General features: G+C 36.3%; 1 protein-coding gene across 2 annotated transcripts in view; it reads right to left on the bottom strand.

Moving 5' to 3' along the window:
* Positions 1–1,329: 1,329 nt before the first annotated feature.
* The window catches only part of Glrb (glycine receptor beta), a 67,521-nt gene continuing 56,985 nt past the window's right edge, over positions 1,330–11,865 (bottom strand). For both annotated transcript variants that reach the window (XM_005076150.3, XM_040752608.1), the window contains exons 8-10: positions 11,196–11,348; positions 7,634–7,926; positions 1,330–2,994 (exon numbers count right to left, since the gene is read on the bottom strand). In XM_005076150.3, the coding sequence (XP_005076207.1) occupies positions 2,698–2,994; positions 7,634–7,926; positions 11,196–11,348 (743 nt within the window). In that variant the 3' untranslated portion in view covers positions 1,330–2,697. The remainder of the gene's footprint in view (positions 2,995–7,633; positions 7,927–11,195; positions 11,349–11,865) is intronic.

Here is an 11,865-nt window from a genome sequence, read left to right as displayed (position 1 = left end):
ACTGACCTTACTATAAGACATTATCTTCTAAAACCCTAGATCAAAGGCCCTATGTAAGAAAATATCTTTACAGATTTTCAAAAAAGGTACATGCTTAAGATATTTTTCCCGATTGCCATACTATTAAACTAATATTTCTCTAGGTCTTGGTTGAAAGAATCCTGAAGTACTTTGGAACTCAGATTGATGGCTGAGAGGCCAGCAAAGGACTGATCCAGACCCCATGAATGTGGGTATCAGTGAGGAGACCTGGGCAATCCATGAGGCCTTGAGTAGTAGATCAGTATTTATCCCTGGCACACAAATGGACTTTGGGTGCCCATCCCACAATGAGGGATGCTGTCTCAATCTGGACTCTTGGGGGAGTGCCTGAGCCCTCCCTGGAATGAAATAACAGACTCTAGAGATCCCCCATGGAAGGCCTTACCCTCCCTGAGGAATGGAGTGGGGATTGGGTGGGGGATTGGGGGGCTGGTCGGGGGGTGAGCATAGAAGGGAGAGAGACCGAGCTGGAACTGACATGGGAATCAAGCTTGTTTCTAATTTAAATAAATAATAAAAAATGTTTAAAGAAAACATAAAACCTAAGAGAACTCTCACCCATGCCTGACTCTCAGTACATTATATTAGTTGTCAACAAATCTTAGGCAAGAGATATTACTTTCACCTTACAATTAGATACTTTCTTACTTACATAAAAGTATCAGGCACGCATATACTAATTTGAAGAATGGAAAACCACATCAGTCTTTGTCATAGATCTCTTATTTGTACCAGCAGATATTTACATGGGAAGCATTTACCTTGTTTGCCTAAGGATTTCTATTTTCTCCATTCTCTCACCTTCCTTCCAGGGATTTTGCTGTTGTCATTATTGTTCTATAGTTATATTCTTTTGTTCACATATAGAATAACCAATGGAAACAAAAGGTGTATGTGACTGGAAGAAAAAGCCCATAAACAAATATAAATGCATTTGCATACATCAATTTATGAGCACGTATATATGTACTTATGAACACATATAATTTCACTTAAATTATTGATTATAATGAAAGATAGTGTTTTGAAATTTCTCAGATATTGTTAAAATTGTAAAGGAAATTATTTATTGTGTATAATAAAATGTTATGTTAGAAAAACAAAGAATTCTGAAGTTCATTAGGAGTTTTAGTTATGATATTTTGAAATTATTCACATGGTCTTGCTTTTATAACTAGATTGTACTAAGAGACTACAGAGGATTAATCTATATACCATTAAAAGAATCAAGGATATTTTAAGTTAAAAATCTTCAGTTAATCAAAAATCACAGTGAATTGCATATGGTAATTTCACAAATAATACTTTTAATGCATTATATTATGACTTGGCCATACAAACAACCAACAAGAACAAAGGTACTCCAAATAATGTAAAACACTTTCTTGGTCTTATGTTTACATTACATTAGTTATTAGTAGCTCCAATTTTAGCTGAGACAGAAATAACAGTTACATTGTGACACTCTTAAAAGAGGAGGCTTAGGGGTCATTTTCAGGTAAGAACAAGATAAAGTCAGTCAGCTCTCAATGCCTAGATATTTAGAAAGAAGAAAAAGTGAACTCTAAAATTTAAATAAAAGTCACTCTGTACTAAATATTTGTTTTGTAACATATCCAAATACATTCAAATAAATTAAAAAACACAAGCTCCCAAAACAGTTGACTATTACTTGAAATACAGAAGCATCATAATAAAACATACAAGCTAAGTTCTTCAATGATTATGATTCTTTCAGTTCAAGTTAATGTTAGCAGTTTTTCTTGGAGTCTGACAGTGATGTGGAACCACATGTCACTACTCCATTCAGTTTGAAAGTATGTGCAACTCTTCTTAAGGCTTATGCTTAATGCTCTCCATGTCAACAAATTAAAGGCATGAAAATAGATTTAGATCTTAAGATGGATTAAATAATTTATTTTATCCAAAATATTTAATTAATACACCTATCATTTATTTGTTTGTATTTTGTCAGATGCCAGAATTTAGTATGCATTTATACTAACCATATTTCTCTTTTCTTCAAAAATGCTTACTATTCTATTGCCTGGCATTTGGACAACACAAGCACACTTAAAAATAAGCTGATCTTATAAACATATAATTTTGATTTTATTTCTCAATGAACCTGCATGATTATTACTGATCTACCTCTCTTTAAAACATTAAACAATATGTCATACAATTTTGCTTAACTGTGATAACACTATTGAAAAATATTGAAGAATAAGTTGGCTTTCTTTGAAAGTTACAAGGAAGGGAATGTAAGATACTACATACATTAGAATGGTCACCATAACAGGAGTCAGCGTGCACATCATGTTTTCATCAGGGTTATGTGAAGTATTTGCAGTTACAGAGTTACAGTAGCTGAAGAGCACATTATGTAGATTATGTAGTATGCTTATTTTTCATTGATTCATAAAGCACTATGCTCAATATACATACATATAGCTATCTATCTCATATTGGAGCAGAGACATTACAGGATCATGCTGCCATTCAAAAGTAAGGTGCTGTATTTTATTATAATTAAGTGGCATCCAAAATGCAATATATTGCTATGAAAATGCAAAATTTTCACAGATCAGCAATTATGAATTGCATTGGTCACAATGAAATGGTATTGTATTTCATACAAATGGAAATGGTTTATCATAAATATATAGACCAATATATAACATTGAAGAACAAGAAACAGAAAGGAAATAGTGCTCTTGCATAAAGGTCAATTCGCTTGGCTGCTGTTGGAATGACTGGCTTGGCAGGCGGAGGTTTCTTGTTGTTCTTTGCCTGTGATTTCCCAAGTCCATTGTTGACTTCAATGGGTTTTCCATAACAGTCATAATTGGATAATTCAAAATCTCTTGGTAAGCTTCCAACAATGCTGAAGTCATTGGATCTCAGATCAGACTTGGAAGTACAAACCTTTTTGCATCTGGTCTCACCAACCTAAGCATAAAAAATGAAGATGATGTAATAAAATTTTTCCAGTTTTTTAATTTTTTAAATTTCACTTTACATTCCAAGCACAGTTCTCTCTCACTCCACAGCTCCAGAGAAACTAAGTAACAAGGAGGTCCCTAAGAGGAACACATGGATCACTCAGGGAGGGACATTAGATGATGAGGGTGGGGTGGTGGCAAGGGGTGGGAGGGCAGATGAGAACAGGAAGGATCCAGATGGCCTAGGCGGGAATTGATACAGCAGGAGAGCAATGAAAGAGATATTGTAATAGAGAGCCACTATGGGCTTAGGGAGAAACCTGGAGCTATGGTAACTCCCAAGAATCCACAAAGACGACCCCAGCTAAGACTCCCAGCAGTAATAGAGGGTGCCCGAACTGGCCTACCTGTAATCAGATTGATGAATACCCCAACTATCATCATAGAAGCCTCATCCAGTAATAAACATTTTACGGTTGTAAGTACCATATCTCTTCAAAGAGATATTTTAAAATTGGGTTTACAAATTAACAAGGAATAAAAGTCAACTGATTAATCCACCAGATAAATTAAACTTTACAGAAATCATTAAACATTTCAGAAATCACTAAACAATACAGAAAGCTCTACAGTTTACCCAAATAACAAGGCTCATACTAATGAATGAACTTTTAAAATATTTTATACTTAGAAATAAAGCATGAGTCAACATTAATTTGGGTTACTATTAGGGTTGTAAGACTTTCCTCAATTGAGATACTAAAAAATACATATCTATCTGTGGCCCAATACGTGATGTGCACACAGAAAATATGACTCTAAGTGTCAGTTCAGAACCTCCATCTTTGACTTCCTGCTTCTGAACAGAACTGCTGATTAATCAATGACGAGGAGGCTTTTGTCCTGCAGTAAGACTGTCAGCCTCTGAATATAGCCACAAAAAGTTCAGATGACTTTAATATCTAATCTCATCAGTCAGGAAAGCAGAACTTTAATATCATAACAATCACATAAAAAAGAATTCCCAGAAGCTGCTGCCTTCCCATACTTGAATCACTGGCAACTCTCTGTGACATTTTGCATGGCTCCCATGTTCTAGTCAAGTGCAAGTGCACCACAAGTGCTCTAGAAAAGGGATCCATGATGACACAACTGAAGGAGGAGTATTTTTAGGTGCCCTCCTAGGAAGACTCCTTCCTCAAAGGTCCTTCAACAAGTCATGTCTCATACACTAGTTGGAGGGTGCATTTTTATTCCATTAACAAGATCTTTTACACAAACATTCTTTGTTGTTTGAACTCATTATTAAATAAAATGCATATATACCAAGACGAAGGATTTCATAATAAAATGTTATCTCCAGCAGCTACAATTTCATAAGTAAGGAAATGAGCACCTAAGTAGGATACTCAACACATTCCTAATTTGGCTGTTTGAACCCTAAGTTCATCACTTTTTTATCATTTCTTTTCACAAATCTCATTTACTCTCATTGCATACACTGTGACTTCTGAAAGGTGATAACAACAGAAATGTGGGAGTATAAAGTTAAAGCTGCCAGGAACAACAACAAAAACTATTGATAAGGCTGTAATATTTTCAAATTCAAACTGAAAGATTTTGTTTGTGCTTCATTTAAGGCAAATAATTTTGTATAAACTTCTAGCACTTAAGATATTGTCTATAGATGATAAAAAAGATGTTCAGAGAAAAATATTGGACAGATTTTATTGAATCAAAATCAATGCAATTATAGCGGCATGTCTTTCTGATCAAGAAATGGCTCTCATGATAAGTCATCAGCTTCTGTTAATTGAATTATTGAAAATTGTGAGCATGGGGTCTGTTAGAACCATTGTGTACAGTAAGTGCTGAGTGTTAAGAAAAGGATAGTAGTGAGAACAGATATTTTATGGATGAAAAGAAAAACACATAAATGGACAGATACATTAGTTACTGAAATATTGAAAACTTATGACAGCACCATCTTTTTGTTTTTATGGAGAGGACCCTGATGCCAGATATATAGATAAAAACATAATTTTGTATAACGGTCACAGTTACATTTCCTAACAGCTTTCATACTGAAATCTGGACTATAGCTTTTATGATTTTAGTTATATTTTTCCATAGCGAGGATACTATTATTTTTTAAATTAATCTTTAGGTTTTCATAATTCAAAGTTTATAATATTTTATTGTTATTTAGAATAAAATTAGTGACACATCATCTAACTGAAATTACTCGGAAATTTGTTGTGTTTTGAAAAGCAAAATACATTGAAACAAGCAGATTGTGAATCTAAAGTCATAATTACATATGTATTTTTTCATAGAAGGATTGAGTTCAAAAGGTAAGAGTCAATATTTTTCTATTTTCATTTTATTTCATGTGTTAATATGTACCAAGCTTGTGAACTTACCAAGTTATATATTATTATCAACTTGATGGGAACATTAATAGTAACTTACTTTGGACCACATGTAAGTGACAGAGGGATGACAATGGAGTGGCAGAATGCTCAACATAGACAGAGGGATGACAATGACAGGAGGTTTAACATTGACAGAAAGTTGACAACTGAATGACAGGTGACTGTGGTTTATCTTCCCACAGTGCAGGAGTCCCAGTGCTCATTTTTGCATTTCTGGAAGTGAGAAATAAATACATGCTTTGGAAACAAAGGAGCTTTTCATCTTCCTGATGGAGATCTCAATGTGTGGAAGCATATCCTACAGTCCCCTAACTCTACTCAGTGCCTGGAGCGTCTGAGGCTTTGATGGCACAAAGACTAAGGAAAAAGGCTGGGAAAAGGAACTGTAATTTCTCTGAAGAAAAAAAAAAAGATTGTCTTGGTGTAAAACAAAAGTAAACAAAGCATTAAAACGGGTATGATGTCCTAAACCTATAAACACAGCCCTCAGGAGGCTAAAGTCAAAGACACATTGGAAAACACAGACAAATGGGGTGACAAATAAAAAGTGAAGAAGGAAAGGGAAAGTAAAACAGTAGGGCATTGATGTTCATCTTTAATCATTTGAGTCAGGTGAGGTGCAGGAAAAGCAAAGACTCTCATGGCTTGAAATAAACATTGGCCTCTGCTTCCAGGAAGAGAATAGGCTTTGTCTTCTTTTCCTCCCACTCAGTTCCATGGAAACCCTGGGTTTTATAGTCATAAGACTTTAAGAAAATCAGCATCAGGAGCGTAGAAAAGAAGAATGCCTTCAATTTGATTCCAGAGCTGACCAGAGCTAGAGGGAGCTCAGGGATTGAAAGCTGGAGAACCTACAGGGACCCGAACTAGACCCTCTGAATGTGGGTGGCAGTGGCAGTTATGGAACTTGATCGGTGGGGAGCTGTCTCAAATATATATATATATATGTAATACATTATACAATATATGTGTTATATATATGTAATATATATTATACATATATATGTTATATATGTAATATATTATATATATATTTAAAGCATAAGAGATTGGTGAAATAAAACCTATGTAACAATTCTGCCATCACAAAAAACCTTGCTTCATGTATGCTATAGACGTGACTGACAGAGAAGAGAGAGTTACACCAAAGGATGGCTTAAGTCATGATATTACATTAATGAAGCACGTCTCCTTCAGGAGCAGTAATTCAGTATAAAAAGGTCGCATGGCATAAAGAAACTTCTCTCAATGTGGAAGAAATAGGCAGGCAGAAGCTTTAAGCTTTGAATAGTAGTGCACTGGATTAAAAATTTTAAAAAATGTAAAACAAAAAGTTATGTATTCAATACAGGAAGAATTAGTTGGCTTTTCTATTCAAAATTCCATGTGTAGCATATTTCTAGAAGTCCAGGTAAAGGACAGTGGGGATCAACACACAGAGCACCATGGGACCAGAACGTGAGCTGAGTAGGCACAGTGTTCCCAGCTGTGACATCTATAGGTCTCCTGTAGAGTGTATAGCCTTTTGCTCCACATAAAAAGTGTCCTGGCTAACTTCCCTTCCAAAGAATGAGCATTAAGCAGGAATCTGTGGATAAGTGCACAGTTAATTTGTAAAGCAGCCAGTTGCTCTGGGACTGAATCTTTAACCCATGATAGGTGGTAAAAAGGGCTAAGGGGAGAAAACCTTAAGAGCCATGATGGATAGGCTAGACAGACCCTTCACAGTGTATAAAGATACCCTTTAGGGCCAGCCATCTAGCCTGTAAGAGAGTTGCTGACCAACTATGGGAAACTACCTAAGTTAGTAAGAAAATGAGAGTGACTGACCAATAGCTTTGCTCTTCAAGTCTCGGGGCTGGATAAAGGACCATGCAGCCCCACAAGTCCATTGGCTTCTTACTAAAGCCTAACAGGTGAAAATTAACAGGGAAGCATACGTTCTGGAAATATCTCCCCATGTGATGATGAACATCAAAATGAAGCTGTGATTTTAAACTCATTGGAACGTTTTTAATATTTTAAGATACTAGATTTTCCTAGGTTGTCTTTGACATGTTGTCCCCAAAATACTTCCAAAAATGCATGGTGAACTCAGTTCCTTTTCATCTATAGAAAATAAATGGCAGTATCACCGTGTCTTTCACAGTGTCTCCTTCCTGGCACAAAGGATGATGGGTGACGCACTTCCATGGTCCTCTCCAGTCTTACCTGCAGAGTGCTGATATGGACTGGAGTCCCCGTGCCGTTCACCGTGTTCTTCTTCGTGACATTCCCACCTTTCCCATCGGCTTGCTCAGCCTTGGCGATTCTGGCCTTTTCAGCTTCAACCCTTTTGGGATTGTTCAACATCACCTGGACAACAGCATACTCCACCAGGGAAGCAAACCCGAAGAGCAGACAGGCAATGAGCCACACGTCCAGCGCCTTCACATAAGACACCTTGGGAAGCTCTGCCGCAAGGGTGGTGCACTCTGAGGCCAAACTGAGCACCGAGAAGATGCCTAGCAACGGAAGGAGCGCCAGATGCGTTTACACCTGTGAAATGCTTCGCAACCACTGGTCGTTCACTAAAATCACTCTCTGATGACTGTTAGCAGACAGCAAACAACTCTTAGGTGTCTCCCACAATCAATCCTTAGGTGACTTTAAAGATTGAAGACCAGAAGGAAAGTATGGTACTATGTGAAGTAGTAATTGTGATTGGAAAATGTTTGCAAATAAGTTTCATTTTAAAAATAAGTAAATTTAAATCAATGTGTATATGATTTGAGGATCAATGATGTCAAGAAACATTAAATGGTATCTCTGAGAGAATAATAGAGCTCTGTGATTAGACTAGTTGTTCGATTTCTCAGCTTTAAAAAAAAAAGAGGGCTTTTACTTGTGGGAGGAGTTTTCATCCATGAACAAGACTAGAGTACATACATTTCGATAAGCTTTTTATTTGTTGGTTGGTTGTTTTTGCTGTTGTGTTGTTAACAATATAATGTCTAAAAAGGAAGATAAAGTATAAAACATTCCTGTTCATTTCAGAAAGAAAATCTCAGAAAAGGAATACTAAAGAAATGCTACAGGCATTCCAAAATTTAGGTGGAAAACCAACATTATATATAAACACACATGTATTCAATGTAAGGTAGTTAAGTTTATGTAATATATGACAATTTAAGCAATCATAGAACACAAGAGATGGACTGTTGCAGTTACAGGTGTCTTTCTCATCTTTTTTGACACTCTTCCTCCTCTTTCTCCCTCTCTTTCTACCATCAAGAGGGTCAGGGTAGAAAATGATTTGCTGGCATAGACACAGTACACCTTTCGACTAAAGAAATGACCAGTGATGTCCACAGAGAGATGCTATCAGCCAAGACGCTGAGTCTCAGCTTCACTGGATACAGTGTATCCCCCTATTGGTTGTATTTTGGTTTACTTTTTTTTTTCTTAGATCCTTACCACATTTTGAAATAATGACTTGATTGGTAAAACATTTGTCAGTTGTACATTTTGAAGTCAACATAGGTCTCAAGGATTTTAACTTTTATGTAGGATATTAGCATAAAAGTCTAGAATACTATCAATTATCGGCCTAAGCAACACCAGTTGTCTCCTTCATCAATCTCGTAACTGCTCTCCTTGTTTCTACCTTTTCTTCATCAGTCAGTCTACAATAAATCAGGCAATGGTTAAAGTTGTAACTAACTAAAATTGGAGTCTGATCATCAGAAGGCTTCAAGAAGCTTCCTGTCTGACTTATGTAAGATCCTTAAAAACATAATGCACTAAGAGATGTCCAGGAGTCCAGACCTCATTGTTACTAATGATCAAGATTCAAGTCCATGTTTTGCTCTCTCCTAGGTAACAGTAGGAATTGCTTTCATTTCTTCACTTTCTTTAGGCATAATTATCTCTTCTTAAAGCTTTTTTCTGACAAGTCTGTTGTTCTTTATATCACTGTTCTATGTATTATATAAGTCATACTTATTCGGTGTCTGCTTCTTTGCAAAGAAATATAAATACATTCAAGCTAAGATGTTTTAATCAATCCTATTAACAAATTCTATTCATTTTTATGACCACATTGTCATATTCTTGATTAGGACCCAACAGTCACTGCAAAAAATATATATGCTGAATGAATTTAAATATCCAAAAGTATCTTGTCAGCTATATAACAATATATAGACATATAGTTAGTAATTGTAATGCATACATATACTATACATATAATACTAATATTGATACTAATATAATACTAAATGTAGTGCATATATTATATATATTACAATATATATCACCTTTAGGTTTTATATATGTATATATACATATATTTACGTATGTGTGTGAAAGAGAGAACATTCACAGGCATGCATGTATATGTCTATAAAACTCAGTATTTTATGTATTCCCCTCAATAACTTCAGAAGGAGACACATACAAAAGCTTATTGAAGGAAAAACAAAATCCAAAAGTAGCAGGCTATCACTTTCTGGGAAGCCATGTATAACAGAGTTTTTCCTCTGGTGAAGTCTTGGTGAGATGCAAAAAGTCCAGAAAATGGAAAATTCCCAAATATCCATATTGAAACTCAGGTGGCACTAATGTTTACACTACTTTTTTTGCAGAAAGAGTTCCTGCTTATTTCCTCATGAAACAGTTTCATGAGCGGGAGCCAGAGGTTATTGGGAATGGAACCCAGGACTTCACATATGCATGCATACTCTTTACCACTGAGCTTTATCCCAAGCTGAAGCAAATACTTTTGAATATTTAAACAGATGCAAATTTCAAATGACTGGGTAATGGTGTTTCTTTGCACCAGTCTTAAAAATAGTAAGTTGTAGCACATGAACATTAAAAGGAAAGAGAAACAGTACTTGAATGGTATTGTGTGTGCATTTTTTAAGAATAGATCATATTATGACACTCATACGCCATTTAAAGATGAAAACATGCTTGGACAAACGTATCCTCAAGTGACCTAGTCATTGTGTGAACATCAGAGTGCACCCATACAAACCTATATGGGAAAGCCTGCTAATACAGGTAGGTTATGTGGTTCACACTATCATGCATGCAGCCATTACTGATGAAATATCAAGTAAGTAGTACATGATTTCATCTCCTCTGAGCCTCAGATGCATATTATTTACAATAATTTCCACCAAAGTGATTATTTGTTTTGAACTTTGGCATTATTGAAGATTTTACATTTTGGTGGTGCATGAATACATTCAGTCAATAAGTACTTACAGGAAAAAATAGAATAAATCAACTCCTGCAAAATTCTCAGAAAAGGAAAAGAAACTTAATTACCAACAGCATAGACACTGAGAAAATATAGATCAGTGTGTCAGATACTGAAGGATTCCTCCCTCAAAATAACAGACAGCCATCTCTTCTAACTCCCTGCTTCAAAGAAATTGGTAATGCGTTCAGCACATAAGGGCACAGCTTAGATTTCCTTTCTTGAAATGCTCTGAGCACAAGTGCTTCCAATTTATTTTGAAATATATGTAAATATTTTATAGATGCCTTAAGGATAGGATCCAAGTTCAAAAAAACATTCACTTATATTTCATACCTTAAACACAAACCCTGAGGACAGTTTTATACATTTTTAATACATTGTGATTTTATTGTGGTCTCCCAGGAAGTTAAAGTGTGTCATTTTCTACCTGTTGCATTTGGAACACTTGGAAACCTCATGTTTTCAGGATAGGATACTCAACTGATCCCACTGTCATGGTGGCAGAGAAGCAGGTAGACTTACCCAGAGGTACCCTGGCAGCACTAGCATCGGGGTTGATCCAGAAGGACAGCCAGGAGAGGACCACAATCAGCAGGGTTGGTGCATAAACGCCCATCATGTAGAACCCAACCTGTCTCCGCAGGGTGAAGATGACCTCCACACAAGTGTAGTAGCCTGTCAATGCCAGAGAAGCAACAGGGTCATCCCCACATAGAATCATGTCAGAACGACCTGCAAGGCACAGTACACTTCCACTTCTGGCAATTTCCAAAGTAAATGCTGCAAAGTGTGTTCCTTTAGTTGGAGACATTTTATAAAGGGGCTGGGACATGATTTCCCTGACCTCCACCACCTCACCATGATACTGAAGAGCAGAGCTCATGTGTTGCTCTGTGGCAGGTCTAGACATTAAATCTGTGAGAGAGAATGCAGCCCTTCAATCCCTCCCTAGCCTCCCCCAACCCCCGCAGTCGTGTTAGCATATAAGATTAACCAGTAAGACATGAGCTCTGAATCAAAGCAGCAGCTTAATTCTAAGTGGAAAGGCTCTTGGACTGAGTTTTGTCCTCCTAGCTTTCAGCCTTGTGAACCACATCCACTGGAGAAGGGATGTCAGTGTCCAAGAGCACAGTTAACCCTGAAAACTTTAGGCAAACATTCATGTAAGCAGTAGTAAGAAAAAAGACAAAAG

Source organism: Mesocricetus auratus, unplaced genomic scaffold, assembly GCF_017639785.1.
Source record: "Mesocricetus auratus isolate SY011 unplaced genomic scaffold, BCM_Maur_2.0 Super-Scaffold_100009, whole genome shotgun sequence".
NCBI classification, from domain to species: Eukaryota; Metazoa; Chordata; class Mammalia; order Rodentia; family Cricetidae; genus Mesocricetus; species Mesocricetus auratus.
Note: the sequence above shows the minus strand (reverse complement) of the source record. Positions and strands in the feature narration are given on the sequence as shown.